General features: G+C 41.5%; 1 protein-coding gene across 5 annotated transcripts in view; it reads left to right on the top strand.

Moving 5' to 3' along the window:
• SOCS6 (suppressor of cytokine signaling 6) overlaps nucleotides 1–12615 on the top strand; it is a 38039-nt gene extending 25424 nt beyond the window's left edge. For all 5 annotated transcript variants that reach the window (XM_032309499.1, XM_032309497.1, XM_032309500.1 and 2 more), the window contains one exon: nucleotides 8515–12615. In XM_032309499.1, coding sequence (XP_032165390.1) covers nucleotides 8637–10244 — 1608 coding nt within the window. In that variant the 5' untranslated portion in view covers nucleotides 8515–8636 and the 3' untranslated portion in view covers nucleotides 10245–12615. The remainder of the gene's footprint in view (nucleotides 1–8514) is intronic.
• The last annotated feature ends 11085 nt before the right edge of the window (nucleotides 12616–23700 follow it).

Raw genomic sequence — 23700 nt, 5'->3', positions numbered from 1 at the left:
ACGGCCGCGTGTTGGTGGTGGTCTCAGAGTGGCAGGTGGGGCAGAGGGCAAGTGTGAGAATGGGAGAGGCTCATTATGGCGGGCTTAGGGCTGTCAAGACTTGTGCTTGAAAAAGTGAGGCAAATGGGAAGCATTTGGTGTATTACTCTTCTTGTAGTTTGTCCATTGAATTCCAGAAAAAGCAGAGTGTCTGTGGGCAGGTTGGGGTATATATCGCCTCCATACCGGCTGCCCCGATCCTCCACCGTACTCTTTCCTGTTCAGGTCTACTTTCCCAATCAGGTCTGAAACTTTCTTCGGCTTCTATACCTACTTTTCAAAACTTACCTAATTATGGATCTCTAAAGCGTAGGCTTACAGCGTGTGGCATGTCCTTACAGATATTTTCCACCCAGCCCTGAGATGAGTTCGTATGCATTTCTACTGTATTATCTGTGTCTGCACACCTTCAAGCACACACGGACACATGTTTCTCGCATGATGACTAGTGTATTCATAACTGCGGACCCAGAAGGGTTTGTAGCTCTAGATGTTTCCTGACAGAGATCATATTTCAAGTGATTAGCAATTTTTTAAAGAAGTTGAATGTTAATGTCACTAAAATTACATCACAAAGTGAGGCATTATCAAGAATGGCTTGTAAATGGAAATTAGATATTAATAAAACCTTTGTATGCAATTGACTCATGTTTGACTCTCTCCAGTGTTCATATGTTGAACCTGAAATTCTCTCAGCCTCTTTTTTTTTAAATAATTTATTTTCAGAAAAAACAGTATTCATTATTTTTTCACCACACCCAGTGCTTCATGCAATCCGTGCCCTCTATAATACCCACCACCTGCCACCCCAACCTCCCACCCCCCCCGCCACTTCAAACCCCTCAGATTGTTTTTCAGAGTCCATAGTCTCTCATGATTCACCTCCCCTTCCAATTTACCCCAACTCCCTTCTCCTCTCTAACACCCCTTGTCCTCCATGATATTTGTTATGCTCCACAAATAAGTGAAACCATATGATAATTGACTCTATCTGCTTGACTTATTTCACTCAGCATAATCTCTTCTAGTCCTGTCTATGTTGCTACAAAAGTTGGGTATTCATCCTTTCTGTTGGAGGCATAATACTCCATAGTGTATATGGACCACATCTTCCTTATCCATTCATCCGTTGAAGGGCATCTTGGTTCTTTCCACAGTTTGGCGACCGTGGCCATTGCTGCTATAAACATTGGGGTACAGATGGCCCTTCTTTTCACTACATCTGTATCTTTGGGGTAAATACCCAGGAGTGCAATGGCAGGGTCATAGGGAAGTTCTAGTTTTAATTTCTTGAGGAATCTCCACACTGTTCTCCAAAGAGGCTGCACCAACTTGCATTCCCACCAACAGTGTAAGAGGGTTCCCCTTTCTCCACATCCCCTCCAACACATGTTGTTTCCTGTATTGTTAATTTTGGCCATTCTAACTGGTTTAAGGTGATATCTCAATGTAGTTTTAATTTGAATCTCCCTGAGGGCTAGTGATGATGAACATTTTTTCATGTGTCTGATAGCCATTTGTATGTCTTGATTGGAGAAGTGTCTGTTCATATCTTCTGCCCATTTTTTGATATGATTATCTGTTTTGTGTGTGTTGAGTTTGAGAAGTTCATTATAGATCCTGGATATCAACCTTTTGTCTGTACTGTCATTTGCAAATATCTTCTCCCATTCCGTGGGTTGCCTCTTCGTTTTTTTGACGGTTTCCTTTGTCTCAGCCTAACTCTTGCTGAGAAATGGGAGAGTGTGGTCTACCAGGGGAAGACCTGTAGTTCTCCTAGAACTACAGAAGTAGTTTCAAGTGATTGTTTTAGCATCTGCATTTTATGAAGAAAGTGTTCATCTATTTTTGGGGTAAGGTAATGGGAAACCCTGGGTTTTGTTTTTGACTTTGTTTTTGCCATCCCAAGTTACAGTCCTAGTGGGTTTGTGTATGCCTGTATTTTGAGGAGGAGGATATGTGGCTCACAACTGGGAAATGCATACTTAAACTAGAACATGTTGATACTTGAAACCTTTTTTTTAAAAGATTTATTTATTTTTAGCGTCGTCGCACGTGCACACAGTGAGGGAAGGAGCAAAGAGAGAGGAAAAGAGAGAATCTTAAGCAGACTTTCCACTGACCGTGGAGCCCCACTTGGCGCTCAGTCTTAATAACCCTGAGATCATGACTTGAGCCAAAATTGAGAGTGAGACCCTTATCCGACTGAGCTACCCAGGCGCGCCGGAAACCTTTTCATTCCTCTGAACGCAATGGAGTCAGACCCAAATACATTGATGTGCCGTCTTACGCCCCACTCCACACCATCCACTTGAGGCGCAGCTGGATTCTGTGTTTGCATCTGCAGCTCCCACCTCAGCCCAGAGCTTGCCCCTCCCTCCGTCCGGAAAGCTGTTCTCTCCGCCTCAACCTTCCTTTGCGTGACTGGCGTCGGTGTAAATACTGGCTTGTTGGAGAGGCCTTGGAGGGGTCTTCAGTGTTTTGGGAACCTAGAGTAGGAACCCCTGGTATTCTCTGATTGCTTCCTTTCCTTCATGGTATCTCTCACAGTTCCTAACTATCACGTCTCCCTTGGTTTACTTGTTTCCTGTCTGTGCTGCCCAGACAGCCCCTGCCCGTATAGTGGCCACCGTGATGGACTGGGCTCTGTTACTATCAGAGGCTGTTCCTTCTACTGAAGACAGACTTTGTGTGGGTCAAGACTCCTCTGAGGATCTGATGATAGTGATGAAAAGAACAAGGACAGAATGTTTAGTCCAAGTTCAGGGGCACCTCAGAGCCACTAAGACCTGCTTGTGGCTTTCACCCACATGTCCACATAGGGCAGTCAGGGAGCAGCTGGGAAGCAAAGTTAAGAGTCACCATATACTCTCACCGTCTCTTTGTTTACAGTCTAGTCTGACTGACAGCTTTTAATTGTTGGTCACCGTTCAGAGTTTACTGCTTGAGGATGCTGTATCAGACGGTCTCAGGCCAGCCTTTTCCTATCATTTCTTTGACCTCTCTCGGAGCTCACAGATGTCCTCTCTTAGTTTTGTGTCAGTTGAAGTTCTCTTAGATCTGATAGAGTATCTTACGCGCGGCAGGTGTGGGGAAGGAGGGAGAGAGCTTTATGAATAGCAGCGCACGGCGGAAAGGTCCGTAGTGCCTCCGGAAGATTCAGTTACTTCGTACAACTTTTATTTCCTGATGATAGCATACTTCAGTATATTGATAATGCCGTGGATGCTCAGTTTTCAAAAGCAGATTTTTTATTTTTTAGATGTACTGTAACTGTGTGGAAGTAAGTAATGGGGGGTGGCATTTAGTATTTTTACTTCTTTCTCTTAACTCGTGTATTTGGTAGCATTTCTTCAGTAGCCTTTACATGACGGAACCCAAAACACCTGCCATGTGGAAGTATGGGGCTGGATTCTGCGTGGTAGACCTTGTCAGAATCGGCGGGTATTTTCCGTGTGGCCTTTTTAGATGGAATTGCCAGTCCTGCATCATTTGTAATAATGACTTTTGATTTTGTGGATCAGTTGCTCCATTTTGATAAGAGGAGATTTAGCCAGTTTTGTACAGGATGGTTTCCCCATCCCGTCGTTCCTGTCATCTACTTAATAGTGAAGGAATATTTATTTGGTATCAGAGGTTTTAAACAGATTATAATAAATATGTAGTGGTAGTTCCTGGTTAGGAATAGAAAAATGAATGAGACATGGTCTCTGTCTTCAAGCACTACCATCTGGGGAATAGGATAGGAATAGAATGCAAGCAATTCTGGGTCACTGTGTGACGTACTATTAAATACATGCAGGTTGTGTTCGGAGAAGGGAGAGAGAACTCCCTTCTGGAGGGTGATCAGAGCAGATTTCAGGAAGAGGAATATTTTTTTAAGGAATTCTCTGAAAGGTGGATTAGGAAAAAGAAAGAGAACTTTTGCCACGTAGGGAATAGCATAACCAGGCACAGAAGCAGGAAAACAGAAACCTTTGTTATTAAGATCAAAACTGAGCTAACACTTTATAGAAAATTAACTGGGCTAGAGCCTGTGGGTCAGATTTTAGGTTGATGTACATGTTTGGGTTTGAGATATGTTGAAGTGACAGTCCAGACAGACCATATATAAGCCATTCTGGTTGTTGATCTGTTGACCTACCTAGTCTGTGGAGAATTTGCTGATTTTCAAGAATTAATGCGAACATGGGATGCCTGGGTGGCTGAGAGGGTTAAAGAATTAATGCAAACCGTACTCTCTTTGCAACGTCCCTGTTACTGGGGTTGAACATGTTTGTTTTGTCTCATGTTTGCATCCTTTGGTTTTATAGCTATTGGTAATTAAGTTTTCTTAATCTCTGTGTGAACTGATGCCCAGTTCTTTTATGAACAAAATTGGATTCATTGTGCTAGTGAGCCAGAAAATTATGAATGCAGGAGGTTTTATTAGTGTTCAGGTCACCATTTCAGCCTGTTAAGACAAATAAATGCAGTTTCTACTGCTGTGAAGAATTGTACTTTAAAGTTCTCTCTGGGGGTGGCGGGGGCAACACCTGGGTGGCTCAGTGGGTTAATCCTCTGCCTTCGGCTTAGGTCATGATCCCAGGGTCCTGGGATCGAGCCCCACATCGGGCTCCCTGCTCAGCAGGGAATCTGCTTCCGCCTCTCTCTCTGCCTGCCTCTCTGTCTGCTTGTGACCTGTCTCTCTGTGTCAAATAAATTTTTAAAAAATGTATCTTTAAAAAAAAAAAAAAAAGTTCTCTCTGGAGATGTCTGAGTGGCTTATTCGTTAGGCATCTGCCTCCAGCTTGGGTTGTGATCCCAGGGTGCTGGGATCGAGCCCCACATGGGTTCCCTGCTCAGTGGGGAGCCTGCCTCTCCCTCTGCCTCTGTCTGCTGCTCCTGTTCGTGCTCGCTCTCTATCAAGTAGATAAAATGTTTTTAAAAAAAAGTTCTCTCTGATTAAGAGAAGTTAGTGGATGCTTTGGTATACTTACGTTGTCCTGTTTTTCTTAGCTTCACGAAAGAATTTGATAGATGACATCTCAGTCCCTTTGTGTATCTTTTTGAACAAGTTTTATTATTTTTTTAAAGCTTTTATTTTTTTAAAGTAATCTCTACCCCCGACATGGGGCTTAAAGTGATGTGAGACCCCAAGATCAAGAGTCACATGCTCTTCCCACTGAGCCAGCCAGGTGCCCGGATTTTATTCTTTATCCTTTTTTGTGCCTTAAGACATTTTATTCCTATTTTTAGTATATGTGCTGCCAAAGCGAGCACTTAGACATTTTATTCCTATCTCAAAGTCTTAAAGATATTTTATATTTTGTTCCAACTAAAATGAGATTTTCACTGTTAGATCTTTAATCTCATAATTTATTTTCACTGCTGGTGTGAGGTGTGGAATCCAGTTTTCTCATTTTTCCAGATGTATAACCAGTTGTCTTCACGCTGAGGACTGAATTGTGTCCTTTGCCATCGGTTTGCCGATGTGCCCTGTTTCCATGTATGCCTGGACCTGCTTCGGTGTGTGATAGTGTTTCTTTATTTGCAAGGATTTCTCCAGATATTTCCCTGGCACATTCATAGGTAGTATTACAGCATTACTTTATGTTACTCTGGAGTGGTATTTAATTGCAGCAGAATGTATGACTGACTTTCAGGCATTTTTAAGACTTCATATGGTCATGAAGGATGTGCTCATGCAGCGTACAGATTTTCATGGAGCTACATACGCTTGCCTTCCTAAAATATTTCTGTAGCAAGGCAAGTTGATATGATAATTACTATGGAAATTCTAAGTGTGGTAGGTTTCGTGACATCATTGGTTGATGACCCCTGGAGCGGTTGCATAGTTGGGGGTGCGGGGTGTCACGGTCCTGACCCAGGACTTACTCATTCACAAGCCCATAGATCGGGCTTGTGTGATGCAAACACACAATATTAATTTTTACCAGAAAGCTACTTTGTACATTTTTACTTACTATTTATTATTTCTATGATATCAGCTCCTTTCTGTTGTTCTTTTTTCTTGTTGACCTTTTAAAATTTCAACATAATTTACACGTGTTGTGTAAGAGAAGAGCTTATTTTACTTAACTTGTGTTTCATATCCGCTTCTTTCTAGTGGTTGTAATTCATCTTTATCACATAGCAACAAAATCTCTAAATTCTGCTGCGTGGAGGAGTTATACTTAGAGATGTACCTATCACAACCATAGTTGGATTATTATTATCAGAAAAGGTTACATGTTGGAATCTGTCTTTGGCTACAAAACCTATATGGTCTACTCAGAAGGAGTGACTTGCCAACTAAAGTATATTGTTACATTCTCCATTTCATGTTTATGAGTGGTCATATTTTTGTTAAATTAAAATTGTTAATAACTTAATTATTACATGTTTATGCTTAGATGGAAGATAATGGTACTTGGATAGTGAGTTCATCTAATAGACAACTTAGTAGGTTTAAAAGTAACTGGCCCTCCAAGTACATATATGCATTTTTTTACAACTTGCTCGAAAACATAGTACATGACAGTAAGACTTTTTAAAATTGCTTTTTCTTTTAAGGAGATGATATTGCTGATCCCCTGATAGATTGTCTGATGTGAGTGGCTTTTATTAAAAATGATTTCATTCAGATTCTATGCACACAGTAACCAAATCCTGTCTATCTGTAAATGTTTGTAAGATGTCTCTCTTAGTTCCCTTTGTGTTATCATCAGTATTTTACTAATAGGTTTGTCTTAAATATTGTCCATTCATACATACATTCATACATCTCTCTGTGCTACTAGATTATGAGGCCATAAACGATTTATTAATCTGTGTATGACCATACAGTGCTGGGTGTGTAGCAGGGACTTAGCAAATGCATGGTGAATTTGTGAATGTCATCAAGCTTAGAGCTTTTTTTCAGAGTGGTGCTGAACTGATGGGTGGGGAGGATCTTGCTCTTAGTTTTATTAGCATTTTGCTCAAGTGAAGCTAATCATCTTATTTTAGGACATTATACTTTGATGGTTGCAGAACCTGCAGAGCTTGGACAGAGAGGAAATAAAACGTGCGTAGTTTAAAACAGAATGTCTTGGGGCGCCTGGGTGGCTCAGTGGGTTAAAGCCTCTGCCTTCGGCTCAGGTCATGATCCCAGGATCCTGGGATCGAGCCCCACATGGGGCTCCTCTGCTCAGCAGGGAGTCTGCTTCCCCCCCCCCCCCCCCCCCCCCGCCTGCCTCTCTGCCTCCTTGTGATCTCTGTCTGTCAAATAAATAAATAAATAAATAAATAAAATCTTAAAACAAAACAAAACAGAATGTCTTTGCAAGGCAGGTACTACTGTTACCAGTATTACTTCTGGGGCCCCAAATTTTCCCTATAAAATGATATTCAGAAGTCTTTACAGAGTTAAAATCCTATCTTTTCTCTGATGGAATGTTTTATAAGATAGTTTAGAAAACATGTTTTTGGATACAGAAGTAAAAATTTGCCAGGGGGGGAAAAAAAGAAGAAGAGGAGGAAGAAATAATCATTCTGGAAATATGCTTCGCAATCTTCCGAACAGACCGACACTTACACCTGCGTGGCTTCCGCTGGGAGCGGGCAGAGCGAGCGGGGCTCAGGCGGTGCCGGGCGCGGGGAAGCTGAGGGGCGGGAGCCTTCTTGGGTACTCGCGGGCATGCGGGCCCATGTCGACTTTCCGCAGGTTCTCGCGGATGACAGGATTCTTTTTATGTGTCCCTACAGATGATTACGTATTTGAAAGTGTGTGTAAACTACTGAGGAATCAGCCGGGCTTTGTTACTCTGCCAGTTGGACCCGGTGTCATGGTCCCTGAGCCTGTGCTGCTGGGGACGCGGGCGACAGCAGCCGAGCGTCGCCCCGGCCGGGCGAGTTAGGAAAGGCGGGAACCTGGACTCTTTCTCAAAAGCGAGGTGCGGAAAGGAGAGTAGGGTTTGTTCTTGAGGCGTCCCGAGGAGTTTGTCAGACGCGGACCGCCGGAGGACCGCGGGCTCTTCCGGGGGCGGCTGGGGGGCCGAGGCGGCGGGCGGCGGTGGGGGACGGCGGGGGACGGCGGGGGGGGCCGAGACGGCGGGGGGGCTGCGGGACGGCGGGCGGCGGGCTGCGGGGGACGGCGGGGGGCTGCGGGGGACGGCGGGGGGGGCCGAGACGGCGGGGGGGCTGCGGGGGACGGCGGGGGGGGCCGAGACGGCGGGGGGGCTGCGGGGGACGGCGGGGGGGGGGCCGAGACGGCGGGGGGGCTGCGGGCGGCGGGCTGCGGGGGACGGCGGGGGGGGCCGAGACGGCGGGGGGGCTGCGGGACGGCGGGGGGGCTGCGGGGGACGGCGGGGGGCGCCCCGCGCGGACGGCGCCGACCCTGCTGCCGCCACACGCGCGCCCCTTCGGAAGCTAAAGGCTTGAAACAGTGAACTACAACGTGTGTGGAAATATCCCGTAACGAGACTTTTTAAAAACTACGTTTTCTGCTTCTAGGGGACGGCTCCGGAGGGTCTGCGAGGCCGGGCGAGGCCGTAGATGCGGCATCGCGGCCTCCCCGGGTGCGTGAGGAGCGCTTTGCGGCGAGCGGCTGAGCCTCGTGCGGGGAGCGCGTCACCATGAAGAAGATCAGCCTCAAGACCTTCCGGAAGTCGTTCAACCTGAGCAAGAGTAAGGAGGAGACGGATTTCATGGTGGTGCAGCAGCCGGCGCTGGCCGGCGACTTCGGGAAGGACGAGCCCTTGTTCGGCGGCTGCTACGGGAAGGAGCTGGCGGGCTGCGACCTGAGCGGCGACGCCGAGCAGGGCGGGAAGGGCCGCTCCAAGAGCGAGAGCCTCATGGGGACGTTGAAACGGCGGCTGTCGGCGAAGCAGAAGCAGAAGGGCAAGGGCGGCGCGGCGGCCGGCGGCTCGGCCGACGACGACACCTTCTCCTCCTCGTCGGCGCCGCTGGTCTTCAAGGACGTGCGCGCGCAGCGGCCCATCCGCTCCACGTCGCTGCGCAGCCACCACTACAGCCCCACGCCGTGGCCGCTGCGGCCCACCAACTCGGAGGAGACGTGCATCAAGATGGAGGTGAGGGTCAAGGCCTTGGTTCACGCGTCCAGTCCGAGCCCGGCCCTGAACGGGGTGCGGAAGGATTTTCGCGACCTGCAGTCGGAGACCGTGTGCCCGGAGCAGAGCAGCTCCCTCAAGGGCTCCGAGTCCCAGCACGGGGACCTGCACCTGCACCTCGAGGAACACGTGCCTGTCGTTATCGGACTTGTGCCTCAGGACTACATTCAGTACACCGTGCCTTTAGACGAGGGGATGTACCCGCTGGAGGGGCCGCGCGGCTACTGTCTGGACACCTCTTCGCCCATGGAGGTCTCCGCGGTCCCTCCGCAGGTGGGAGGCGGCTCCTTCGCCGAAGACGAGAATCAGGTAGACCAGGACCTCGTGGTGGCCCCGGAGATCTTCGTGGACCAGGCGGTGAACGGCCTGTTGATCGGCACCACCGGAGTCATGCTGCAGAGCCCCCGAGCGGGTCACGACGACGCCCCCCCACTCTCACCGTTGCTACCTCCGATGCAGACCAATCCAGTCCAAAGGAACTTCGGGGCGCTCGCCGGCACAGACGCCCACGTGGCCGAAAGCATGCGCTGCCATTTGAATTTTGACCCGAACTCTGCCCCTGGGGTGGCGAGAGTGTACGACTCGGTGCAGAGTAGCGGTCCCATGGTTGTGACGAGCCTTACGGAGGAGCTGAAAAAACTGGCGAAACAAGGGTGGTACTGGGGACCCATCACGCGCTGGGAGGCAGAAGGGAAGCTGGCGAATGTGCCAGATGGCTCTTTCCTTGTTCGGGACAGTTCTGACGACCGTTACCTTTTGAGCTTGAGCTTCCGCTCCCATGGCAAAACACTTCACACGAGAATCGAACACTCCAATGGTAGGTTTAGCTTTTATGAACAGCCCGACGTAGAAGGACATACGTCCATCGTTGATCTAATTGAGCATTCAATCAGGGACTCTGAAAATGGAGCTTTTTGTTATTCAAGGTCTCGGTTGCCTGGATCTGCAACTTACCCGGTCAGACTGACCAATCCCGTGTCGCGGTTCATGCAGGTGCGTTCTTTGCAGTACCTGTGTCGTTTTGTTATACGTCAGTATACTAGGATAGACTTGATTCAGAAACTGCCTTTGCCAAACAAAATGAAGGATTACTTACAGGAGAAGCACTACTGAAAGATTACGAGAACCCTGCATCTTGCACTTTGGGAATAAGAAAAAGAGATTGAAATACAGTTTACAAACTTACATTGCTATCAAAATCTTTTGCTGCCATACTATTTCAGTTTTATGTGTAAAAGTAATCAATTTGTTCAGGGGTGGGGAAGTGTCAGCAAGGTGTCTTGGGTTTATTTTGGTTCTTTAAAAAGGGAAGTCTTGCGGTTTTGGAAGTGTGAATTATCTTTCATAAATGTGCAGAATAATCACAATGTGAATGATCAGATTCTCCTTAACCACCCCCCCCAGTCCTTTGCTGCTATCCACTGTGATTTTTATGCATTAAAAGCACATTTCATGTGTATTCAACCCTAAGTAAAGTTGAATGAAACCTACAGAATGAATATTGTTATGTCTCTTTAAGTGGCCCGTTTTCAAAGATCGTGTTGAATAAACATACCCATATGAAAAAATGCAGAATTTACACATACACTGAAAATGATTTTTAATCTCGTACTTCAGATGGATTTATTTAGAACTATGATTTGACATAATCTTGGGTATTGGAATGCAGATCTGCAACATAACTTCTACAACACTTATTTCCAAATTGTTTTTGAGGTTGTGCTGTTTTTTGGTTGTGAAAAGTTGAATTTTTCTGTTGCCTTCATTTTCATCTTGTGGTTTGTCTATTTTAATAAATGGCCTTACATGAAAAAAAAATCATAAAGAAGTGTATACCACCAATTTAGAAATTGTTGCCTTTTCTGTCATTAAGCTCTGGTACAAATTGGAATAACATAAGAAGACCTATGGGACTAAAACTATTATTGAAGAGACACTAGATGATCATAGTTTCCTGTGATAGTAATTTTGTTGTGTTAATTATACTTTCCTTTGGTAAAGTGTTTTATCTGTGATTTCTTTAGTTTAGCCAACATTTTCTTTGGGTGAACTTGATGTAGAACTGACCTTCGTAAAGGACTAGATTCTCTTGGGACATTTAAGTTTATGTAAAGTTTTAAATTGATTTGAGTAGAAAACCTTGTTTTAGATTTGGGTTTATATTCTTCTTTTATGTAGTCACTGTTAAGATGTGCTAGATTTGACCCTTCTTTCTCTCCACCAAACAAAACCAAAAAACCTGATGACTTTAGTTGAAAAATTGTATAACTCGTGGAGCCTCCTGTAAGAAGAATATTAAAAACCATATCAGGTATATGGAAGTCTTGTTGCCCATCGTATATACCGCCATTTAAAAATCGGTTTTTTGTTTTGTCTTGTTTTAAATTTAGTTAAGTCTTAAGTAAATTGGCAGCCAGCATTAGTTGTTTTATCTCTGATTCAGTTGCTTGGGTTGGGGCACAGAAAGAAGTGTGTTATCCCCAGTACTTTGGTTATTTTGAAATTCAGTGTTTATTCGCTTCAGTGAGTGTTTTGGAAGCATCCCATCTAGAAAGTGTTTCCACCTCCGATGAAACATATAATTTAAGACATTTCTTCCTTTGCCACTCAGTTTTCCTATCTCTTACCCCTCAATTAAGAGTAAAGGTCTTAGGTCACCCTGAATGCTTTGTCATTCAGACACGCCAGTGTCCCTGTTTTTTGTTGCTGTTGTTGTTTCTGTTTTTTAGGGTCAGAACTGAGAAATACCAAGAAAAGGCACAGTAATACCATGTTATGGTATTTTGACTTAAAGGGGAAAAGGTACTTAATTTTGGTGGAATGTTGATTGTACCTTGTCGCAGACTCCTCTTTCATTTTCTGATACGTTTTCACCTAATAGGACGGAATATGGAGTATACTGTAATAATATAATTTAAGTGTTCACTGTAAGCTATTTGGATTAAGAACTATAGCAGAGTTGTAAACTTATCAAATTAATGCAAGACATTTAAACTATTTTTTTGCAAAACTATTTATTTTTAAACAATTTAAAATATATCTAGGGTGAGTTAAAAGTCCCTGTGCATCTATATTAGATGGCAGGTATTGTCACAGAGTCACTGTGTATTAATAATAAATGTTGAAATGGCTTCTCCGTGTTTCTAGAAGCATTTACATGTACTCTTTGTGAGATCATGGTGCACAGAGGTCTTTGGACTGCCCTGAACCCTGTCTCGTCATGTGGGCAAAGCCTGCCCCCCACGTTTTCCTCATGATGCCATGTGTTCAAGATCTAGCTATTTAGTTTCAAGTTAAGATTAGTTTGATTTTCATCTAAATGTTTTTAAAATTGTATTTTGTGTTTTATGGAGGGCAAGTCTTGATGCTGTTCTAATTCAGAAAGCCAGTTTTTTATGTGCTTTTTGTGTAGTCGTAATACTTCAAGGTGAAATGCCCTATTCTAATCCAGTTTGAAATTGCTAGAGTCTGATAGTGTACTGATTAAAAATAAAAGTATTTGCCAAGAAATTATTTACCAACAAAGGAGTATTGGGATATTTTCTGCTCTTGTGTAGAAAGAACCATTTGGCGTAGGCAGCACAACATAATGTGAGAGACTGGCTTTATAGGATCCTAAAATAAAATAGTCTTTAAAAATGGAAAGGGGAAAAGAGAGAAATCTCTGTCCTGTAGTTTGATTTAGATACCATTTGGTTAAATTTCTGGATTCTACTGAATGGCAGTTTAGATGGCGCGGGAAAAACCAGTAAGTGATTTTTAAAATATGTGCTTCTAAAAAATCTGAGCTCAAGGCAAGAAAGAGAAAACAGGAAAGCTGTATCCTTTTGCCATAGTAAATGAATCAGAGTCGTTTTTTTTAATCAAACATTCGTCACAAAACACGATGGAGGCCAGAAGCTAATTCTAGGCTTAGTAGGACACTATTAGGCATTTTTATAATAGAAAGTACTTGAAAAATATCTCACTCTTTCTCTTTCTAAGGAAAACTGTTCTCTTTCTACTTGGTGCAATAATCTGAAAATCTAGAAGGTCAGAAACATATCACAGGAAATGATCATAGAACTAAGAATAGTTTTTAAGGAAACCAACTACAAGGGTAACCATCTTGCTGTTGAAGAAAATCGTGTGCCAAAAGACAAAAATCATTGGCATATAGGAAATAAACACAAAGTGTACATTATAATTTCTGAGCCAGTATTAATGAAACAGGATAAAAATGACTAAAATCTTGAATAGGTTATACGCAGTGCCCCTGCTAGTGCTATAAATCTAAATATCTTAATAATGCTTTCAGAAACGCCAGTTTTAATCATTGTACATTTCACATTATATATGAGATAATTTGTTTCATGAATGATTCAGAATAATATATATTAAATCCTAATGGCTTGTCATCAAATGTGAAGTCAATTTGAAAATGAAATCACTCTACCAGCAATAGACAGTTTTGTTGAAAACTCTAATAAGGAGCAGTTACCAGTTCCATAAATAACTTTAAAGTTCCAAAATAAAGTATTGGTACATTAGTAATCACAAATTTGGTTCCTTTTGCTACTTTCTAAAATCCTATTAAGGATTTTTTAAATAAACATCCTTTTTATTGATCAGTCATAATATGGTGAATGTGTAGTTGCTGTTTCTGAAAAGTGATCCAAACTCTACATCCAGAGATGATGAAAAATTCTTATAGAATTTTGTAATACGTATACATGTTGGATTAAAGAAATTTTATAGTCGTTGGAGTGCCATGAAATTAATACTTGCAATCCAGATTGCTGTAGTTTACACTTTTTCTGTATGTTTCAAATCAGGTGTGTACCATTTGTACTGAGAACACCACAGAATGAATTATCCAAAGTCCATTGATTTTAATATGTGTTTTGGTTTGTAAACAAATTATAGTAATTTCTTGCACATTTTTGGAAATTAATTGTATAAGAATTTATGTATCTGCTTCTAGATACAGTGTGTAAATAAAAATTTCATTCACAAGATCTGCCTTGTAGTCTACTTAATAACCTGGATACAGAGTCTGAAGTTTAATTAAATCAGGTACTAGTTGGTTTCTGGATGCCCCATAAACTGGGCAGAGACTGGAGGGTAGGGACCAAAATTAGTAAAAAAAAAAAAAAAAAAAAAAAAATTAGGAGAAAGTGAAATAGCTTTGCTCATGGGAGACATGAAATGAATTAGTAATCAGCTAATGTTAATTACTGCCCTGAAAGCCTTCAACATAGAGCTGGGAGTAAGCAGGCAGAGCATCTGTGAGACCAAGTCTACTTAAAATGAGTGTAGTAATAAAACTTCACTGGAAGAAGGTTGTGCTGAAACATCTGTTAAAAATTTTGACTCTTGTTTTCTTCTTTTGCATGACTTGTCTTGCTAATGGGTGGTGAACACCAGTTCGTCTGTTCCCACTCTCCCTCCCCCCGAAGCCTTCTCCCCAAAGTCCATGGTGCAGTAATGCCTGGGCCTGACACTGGCAGAGAACCCAGTCGTAGTGGCATCTGAGTAAGTATGTTTCTTTTCTTTTTTTTTTTTTTTTTAAAGAATTTATTTATTTGACAGAGATCACAAGTAGGCAGAGAGGCAGGCAGAGAGAGAGAGGAGGAAGCAGGGTCCCCGCTGAGCAGAGAGCCTGATGTGGGACTTGATCCAAGGACCCTGGGATCATGACCTGAGCCGAAGGCAGTGGCTTAACCCACTGAGCCACCCAGGCGCCCCAAGAGTAAGTATGTTTCTGAACACCGCTGGCTTTGCACCCAAACTCCTGGGGTTACACTTTTAGTCTTCAACTGCATTTTCCCTACTTAGTACCAGGAACCTTTGCCACCTCCTCTAAGGAGTTAGAAGTCCTCTTGGGAAAGGCTCCCTTAAGAGTGTAAAAAGTCAAAGAGTGACTGGCCAGAGCAGGGGTTATTTCTATATGGTATATGAACAGGGCCAGCTGTCTTGCCTAGAGGTCACTTTGGGCCATCAAATCCTGCCCTGGGCCTAGTCACAAGTGAATTTATAAAATTTTTTCTTAAGTACATGGAATTAAGGGTGCCTGGGTGGCTCACCGGGTTAAGCATCCAACTCTTGACTTTAGCTCAGGTCATGATCTCAGGGTTGGGAGATCGAGTCCCATGATAGGCCCTGTGCTGAGTGTGGAGTCTGCTTACGATCTCTCCTGCTGTCCCTCGCCTGCTTTCACACTCACGTGTGTGCGCTCTCTCAAAAAAATATACATACAAACACACGTATGTATGTATGTATGTATGTATGTATGTATTTTCCATATATGTGTGTGGAATTCTACCCAAGGTTCTTACTAGAGAAAGCCTCTTCCCTTGTGCAGATAATCTGCTCTCTGGCCCCGCCTTACCCCTAACAATTTTTTAAGTAGGCTCCATGCCCAGCTCGGAGCCCAATGCATAGCTAGAACTCACAACCTCAGATGAAATCCTGAGCTGAGATCAAGAGTCAGACACCTAACGGACTGAGCCATCTAGGTGCACACCCCTAGCAATTTTAAGAGGTGGCATCTCTTCTTCCACTGAGAACTCATTCTCAAGCCACTTGTTTCCCTCCTGCATTTGCCACAAACCATTTTCCTCTCTTCACTGTAGACCTTGGCATTCTTGTTTTCTTGTGGCTGCCAGGTGGTGAGCACCATTTGCCCCAGAGAATCACCGTCCTCATAGTGCTGGGGGGTGTAACAATTGCCTAGAAAACAAAGGGATGTATATCTTGTAATACAGAAGAATCCATTGCTCTACAATATATGGGTTCTGGAATCTCCTGGAATCAATAGGTGAAAATGGAGAGCTGGATTTTACATCATGAGCTTAAACTGTGCTAATGTATGTACTACTAACTCTTACTTAACATATGTTTTGCATCCTCGATGCAGCCCACTGTGAGACAGGCACCTTAGCATCAGAAAAAAGAAAAACTGATGCAAAGGTGGACCTTGGAAGGTCACAAAGATACCAAGTGACGGAACCGGCTTACAAACTTACCGCCATTTGGTCCCAAAATCCATGCTGTCATCCAGTATGATATACTTCCTCTACTTGGTGTTTTCTGTTGTTTAGAATATTTATTTCTGATTGTCAGGGGGAAACCTTAGCAGAAGCAAATGAATTGCTTCTTTCTTCTCCATGGGACTACTTTCTTCTCCAGGGGACTACTTTAGCTTAAACAAAGATGTTCTGTCCAGGCACTGACAGGTAACCACTTATGGGGCCTGACTTGTGTATCTTATGAGCTTCGCCTTTTAATCCTGAGGATGGGAACATGGCTTTCCCTTGCATGGCCTTGGAAAGGTTCACTTAAAAGAAAACTGTCTGATATGCTAATATAGGAACACGATTAGGTAAAGTTGAATTGTAACTCTTGGCAGGACTTCTCCACATGTTTTGTGCATAAAGGAAAATGTTACTTCTTTTTGCTTATGTGTTTGATCAGATTGCCTGAGACACTTGTGCCCTCTTATGCAAGGAGCCACAGTTTTATGCTTTCTAGCAGACAAAAGAAACCTTCCATCCTCTCTTTCTTATTCATATACCCAAGCTCAGCCATTTCTCTTAAACTTCCTGTCATTTTGTAGTAAGTACATCCTGAACAGGAACTTCCTTCTGGAAGTAGTTGTAACTATACTTACACTCTACATTCTAACTTCTTGGCCTGCACCTAAATGGATAGGAAAAAAATCACCATCTCTGTTCCTATGGTAATCGTTTTGATGAATTCAAGGTAAATTTCCTTCCCCACTTATGGAAAATAGCCATTTATATTATAGCTAGCCCAGTATCATTAAAACAGAAATAATCTCTTTGTTATAAACTTTGAATAGTTGTCCTAAACTCTATCAGTACATATGACCAGCCTGGCAAGTTTAGGACAATTAACAGAAACTGAAAATAGCTAAATCCTATTTAAAAGGCATTTCAGGGGTGCCTGGGTCTCAGATGATTGTCAACTCTTGGTTTCGGCTCATGTTGTGATCTCAGGGTACTGAGATCAAGTCCTACATTGGATTCTGTGCTCAGTGGGGAGTCAGCTTGAAGATTCTCTTCCTTTGCCCCTACCATGACTCATTCTAAAATAAATAAATAAATCTTTTAAAAAATTGCATTTCAGTGTTTCCAATGATGTAAATCTGAAGGCAATGAATTCTCTCAACTTTTCTTTAACAGAATTATCTTCATTTTACCCTTTGTTTTTGAAAGATATTTTCAATGGGTATAGAATTCTAGGTTGACCTTTTCCTTTGCTCTGTAACTACTTTCAAAATGTCATACCATGGTCTTCTGGACCCTGTTCTTGCTGATGATAAACCAGCTGCCATTTGCACTATTCTTTCTCTGTAAATTAGGTGTAATTCTTTCACTACCAACCACCGCACACTTTTAAGATTTTTCCTTTTCTTTCTTACTTCTTTTTATATTTTAGTTTTTCTTTGTCTTTATTTTTCAGTAGTCCTATTATTTATGTGCTGAGGTGTGGTTCTCTTTGAATTTATCCTATTTGGATTTTGTTGTGTTTCTTGGATCTCTAAATCTTTTTTTTTTTTTCTTTTCTTTTGATAACTTCAGGAAATTTTTCATCATTATTTCTTTAACTTCTTTTTCTATCCCTTTCTTGTTCTTTCCTGGTAGACTTCCAATTTCATGTGTATTAGACTGTTACTTCCCTAAATATCATCGAAACTCTTTATTTTTTCAACCATTCTCTCACCTCTTTATACTGTATCATTTTTATTGATCTATCTTTGAGTTACCTAATCCTCCCATCTGTGATTTCCAGTTTTTTGGTTATGCCTCGCTAGTAAATTTTTAATGGTGTTCTTTGATTCCACTTTCTATTTGGTTCTATTTGGTAGTTTCCATTTTTCAGCTGAGATTTTTTTCATCTGGATCCATTTCATTATGTTTCTTCCTTATTGCCTGACTTGCGGTCCTTTGGCCCTATTTTTGTTGTTTGTTGTTTTTAAGCATTCCTGGTAATTTTTGAATTAATTATTTTTATTAACATATAATGTATTATTTGCCCCAGGAGTACAGAATTGTGAATGACCAGCCTTACACACTTCACAGCACTCACCGTAGCACATCCTTCCCCATGGTCAATAACACAACCACCCTTTCCACACACACCCTCCCCCCAGCAACCCTCAGTTTGTTCTGTGAGATTAAGAGTCTCTTATGGTTTGTCTCCCTCCCAATCCCATCTTGTTTCATATTTTCCTTCCCTACCCCCCACAACCCCCCACTCTGCCTCTCAAATTCCTCATATCAGGGAGATCATATGATAATTGTCTTTCTCTGATTGACTTATTTCACTCAGCATTACCCTCTAGTTCCATCCACATTGATGCAAATGGCAGGATTTCATATCTTTTGATGGCTGCATAGTATTCCATTGTATATATACACCACATCTTTATCCATTCGTCTGTTGATGAACGTCTAGGTTCTTTCCATAGTTTCACTATTGTGGACATTGCTGCTATAAACATACAGGTGCACATGCCTCTCTGGATGACTACATTTGTATCTTTACATTTGTATCTTTACATTTGTATCTTTAGGGTAAATACCTAGTGCTATTGCTGGGTCATAGGGTAGCTATTTTCAACTTTCTGAGGAACCTCCGTGCTATTTTCCAGAGTGCCTGCACCAGTTTGCATTCCCATCAACAGTGTAGGAGGGTTCCCCTTTCTCCACATCCTCACCATCATCTGTCATTTCCTGACTTGTTAATTTTAGCCATTCTGACTGGTGTGAGGTGGTATATCTTTGAGGTTCTGATGTGTATTTCCCTGATGCCGAGTGATGTTGAACACTTTTTCATGTGTCTGATGGCCCTCTGGATGTGTTCATTGCAGAAATGTCTGTTCATGTCCTCTGCCCATTCTTTGATTAGATTAGTTGTTCTTTGGGTGTTGAGTTTGGTAAGTTCTTTATAGATTTTGGATACTAGCCCTTTATCTGATATATGATTTGCAAATATCTTCTCCCATTCTGCCAGTTGTCTTTTGGTTTTGTTTCCTTTGCTGTGCAAAAGCTTTTGACCTTGATGGAGTCCCAACAGTTCATTTTGCCCTTGCTTCCCTTGCCTTTGGTGATATTTCTAGGAAGAAGTTGCTGCAGCTGAGGTCGAAGAGGTTGCTGCCTGTGTTCGCCTCAAGGATTTTGATGGATTCCTTTCTCACATTGAGGTCTTTCATCCATTTTGAGTCTATTTTTGTGTGTGGTGTAAGGAAATGGTCCAGTTCCATTCCTCTGCATGTGGCTGTCCAATTTCCCCAGCACCATTTGTTTAGGAGACTTTTTTCCATTGGACATTCTTTCCTGCTTTGTCGGAGATTAGTTGACCATAGAGTTGAAGGTCTATTTCTGGGCTCTCTATTCCATTTCATTGATCTATGTGTCTGTTTTTGTGCCAGTACCATACAGTCTTGATGATGACAGCTTTGTAATAGAGCTTGAAGTCTGGAATTGTGATACCACTAACTTTGGCTTTCTTTTTCAACATTCCTCTGGCTATTTAGGATCTTTTCTGGTTCCATATAAATTTTAGGATTATTTGTTCCATTTCTTTGAAAAAAAAATTGATGGTATTTAGATTGGGATTGCATTAAGTGTGTAGATTGCTATAGGTAGCATAGACATTTTCACAATATTTGTTCTTCCAATCCATGAGCATGGAATGTTTTCCCATTTCTTTGTGTCTTCCTTAGTTTCTTTCATGAGTACTTTATAGTTTTCTGAGTACAGATTCTTTGCCTCTTTGGTTAGGTTTATTCCTAGGTATCTTATGGTTTTGGGTACAATTGTAAGTGGGATCGACTCCTTAATTTCTCTTTCTTCTGTCTTGCTGTTGGGGTATAGAAATGCAACTGATTTCTGTGCATTGATTTTATATCCTGACACTTTTCTGAATTCCTATACAAGTTCTAGCAGTTTTGGAGTGGAGTCTTTTGGGTCTTCCACATAAAGTATCATATCATCTGCAAAGAGTGAGAGTTTGACTTCTTCTTTGCTGATTCGGATGCCTTTAATTTCTTTTTGTTGTCTGATTGTTGAGGCTAGTACTTCTAGTACTGTGTTGAATAGCAGTGGTGGTAGTGGACATCCCTGCCATGTTCCTGCCCTTAGGGGAAAAGCTTTCAGTTTTTCCCCATTGAGAATGTTATTCGCTGTGGGTTTTTCATAGATGGCTTTGATGATATTAAGGTATGTACCCTCTATCCCTACACTTTGAAGAGTTTTGATTGAGAAAGGATGCTGTACTTTGTCAAATAATTTTTTTTTAATATTTTTTTAATTTACTGACAGAGATCACAAGTAGGCAGAGAGGCAGGTGGGGGGGGGGGTAGGCTCCCTGCTGAGCAGAGAGCCACCTGCAGGGCTTGATCCCAGGAGCCTGGGATCATGACCTGAGCCAAAGGCAGAGGCTTTAACACACTGAGTCACCCAGGCACCCCTGTCAAATGCTTTTTCAGCATCTATTGAGAGTATATGATTCTTGTTCTTTCTTTTATTAATGTATCACATTGATTGATTTGCGGATGTTGAACCAGCCATGTAGCCCAAGAATAAATCCTACTTCGTCCTGGTGAATAATCCTTTTAATGTACTGTTGGGTCCTATTGGCTAGTATTTAGGTGAGAATTTTTGCATCTGTGTTCATCAGGGATATTGGTGTGTAATTCTCCTTTTTGGTGGGGTCTTTGTCTGGTTTTGGGATCAAGGTAATGCTGGCCTCATAAAATGAGTTTGGCAGTTTTCCTTTTATTTCTATTTTTTGAAACAGTTTCAGGAGAATAGGTATTAATTCTTCATTAAATGTTTGGTAGAATTCCCCTGGGATGCCGTCTTGCCATGGGCTCTTGTTTTTGGGAGGTTTTTGAAGACCCCTTCAATTTCCTTACTGGTTTTGGATATGTTCAGGTTTTCTGTTTCTTTCTTGTTCAGTTTTGGTAGTTAATGTGTCTCTAAGAATGCATCCATTTCCTCCACATTGTGGATAAGTCTGCCCAGGGGTTTATCATCTTACTAATTCTTTCAAAGAACCAGCTCCTAGTTTCATTGATATTTTCTACCATTCTTTTGGCTTCTATTTCTTGATTTCTGCTCTGAGCTTTGTGATTTCTCTTCCCTTGCTGGGTTTAGGCTTTTTTTGCTATTCTTTCTCTAGCTACTTTAGGTGTAGAGTTAGGTTGTGTACTTGAGACCATTCTTGTTTCTTGAGAAAGGCTTGTATCACTATAAAATTTCCTCTCAGGACTGCCTTTGCTATGTCCATAGATTTTGAAATGTTGTGTTTTAATTTTCATTTTTTTCCATGAATTTTTTCACTTCTTTTTAATTTCCTGGTTGACCCATTCATTCTTTGGTAGGATGCTCTTTAGCCTCCATTATTTGAGTTCTTTCCAACTTTTCTCTTGTGATTGAGTTCTTGCTTCAGATCATTGTGGTTTGGAAACATACAGGGAATGATCCCAATCTTTTGCTACTGGTTGAGACCCAATTTGTGACCCAGAATGTGATCTATTCTGGAGAATGTTCCATGTGCCCTAGGGAAGATTGTGTATTATGTTGCTTTGGGATGGAATGTTCTGAATATATCTGCGATGTCCATCTGGTCCAGTGTCTCATTTAAGGCCTTTATTTCCCTGATAATCTTTTGCTTGGATGATCTGTCCACTTCAGTGAGGGGGAGTGTTAAAGTCCCTTACTATTGTATTATCAATGTGTTCCTTTGATTTTGTTATTAATTGATTTGTATAATTGGCTGCTCCCATGTTAGGGGCATAGATATTTAAAATTGTTAGGTCTTCTTGTTGGACTGACCCTTTTAGTATCCTTCCTCATCTCTTTTTATAGTCTTTGACTTAAAATCTAATTTAGCTGGTATAAGGATTGCCACCCCAGCTTTCTTTTGCTGTCCATTAGCATGGTAAATTGTTTCCCACCCCCTCACTTTAAATCTGGAGGTGTCTTTGGGTCTAAATGAGTTTCTTATAGACAGCATATGAATGGGTCTTATTTTTTTATGCATTCTGAAATCCTGTGTCTTTTGATTGGGGCATTTAGCCCATTTACATTGAGGGTAACTATGAGATATGAGATAACTATGAGAGGTATGATTTTAGTGCCACTGTATTGCCTGTAAGGTGACTGTTACTGTGTATTGTCTCTGTTCCTTTCTGGTCTACTACTTTTAGGTTTTCTCTTTGCTTAGAGGACCCCTTTCAATATTTCCTGTAGGGCTGGTTTGGTGTTTGCAAATTCTTTTAGTTTTTGTTTATCCTGTAAGCTTTTCATCTCTCCTTTTATTTTCAATGACAGCCTAACTGGATGTAGTATTCTTGGCTGCATGTTTTTCTCATTTAGTGCTCTGAATATATCATGCCAGTCCTTTCTGGCTTGCCAGGTCTCTGTGGATAAGACTGCTGCTAATCTAATATTTCTATCACTTAATGATACAGACTTCTTGTCCCATGCTGCTTTCAGGATTTTCTTTTAGTCACTAAGACTTTTAAGTTTTACTATTAGATGACAGGGTGGACCTATTTTTATTGATTTTAAGAGGGGTTCTCTTTACCTCCTGGATTCTGATGCTTGTTCCCTTTGCCATATTAGGGAAAGTCTCTACTATAATTTGGTCCAATATACCTTCTGCCCCCTCTCTCTTTCTTCTTCTGGAATCCCAGTTATTTTCATATTATCTCATCTTATGGTATCACTTATCTCTGAATTTTGGTGCAGTAGTTGTTTGTCTCTCTTTTGCTCAGCTTCTTTATTCTCTGTCATTTGATCTTCTCTATCACTAATTCTCTTTTCTGCCTCATTTATCCTAGCAGTAAGAGCCTCCATTTTTGACTACATCTCTTTAGTAGCTTTTTTTATTTCAACTTGGTTAGATTTTAGTTCTTTTATTTCTCCAGAAAGGGATTTTATTTCTCCAGAAAAGGTTTCTCTAATATCTTCCTTGCCTTTTTCAAGCCCAGCTAGCACCTTCAGAATCGTCTTTCTTAATTCTAGTTCTGACATATTACCAATGTCTGTTTTGATTAGGTTTCTAGCTGTTGGTACTACCTCTTGTTCTTTTATTTGTGGTTTTTCTGCCTTGTCATTTTGTCCAGGTAAGAATATATGAACGAGAGAATAAAATACTAAACAGGTGGCAATGACCCCAGAAAAATAAACACTAACCAAATCCGAAGATATTCAAAACTGTGGGAGAAGAAAGGAGGAAAAAAGCAATTAAATAAAAAAAAAAATTGTGTGTGTGTATTATATATATATAATAAATATATTTATTATTATATTATTAATAAATATATTTTATTATTATTTTAAAATATATTTTGTAATTAATTTTATATTATTATATATAATAAATATATAATAAATATAATAAAAATATTGTGTGTGTGTATTATCTCTCTCTCTCTCTCTCTCTATATATATATATATTAGACTGGTGAATAGAACCCAGTCTTAAGCCACCCACTTGATTTTGGGTGTATTTTGGTCTCTTAGAAGAAACTACCTCCCAAAATTTTAAA

The sequence above is a fragment of the Mustela erminea genome, chromosome 13 (genome assembly GCF_009829155.1).
Source record: "Mustela erminea isolate mMusErm1 chromosome 13, mMusErm1.Pri, whole genome shotgun sequence".
In the NCBI taxonomy this organism is placed as follows: Eukaryota; Metazoa; Chordata; class Mammalia; order Carnivora; family Mustelidae; genus Mustela; species Mustela erminea.
The sequence above is the reverse complement of the archived record's forward strand: the minus strand, read 5'-3'. Positions and strand labels throughout refer to the sequence as shown.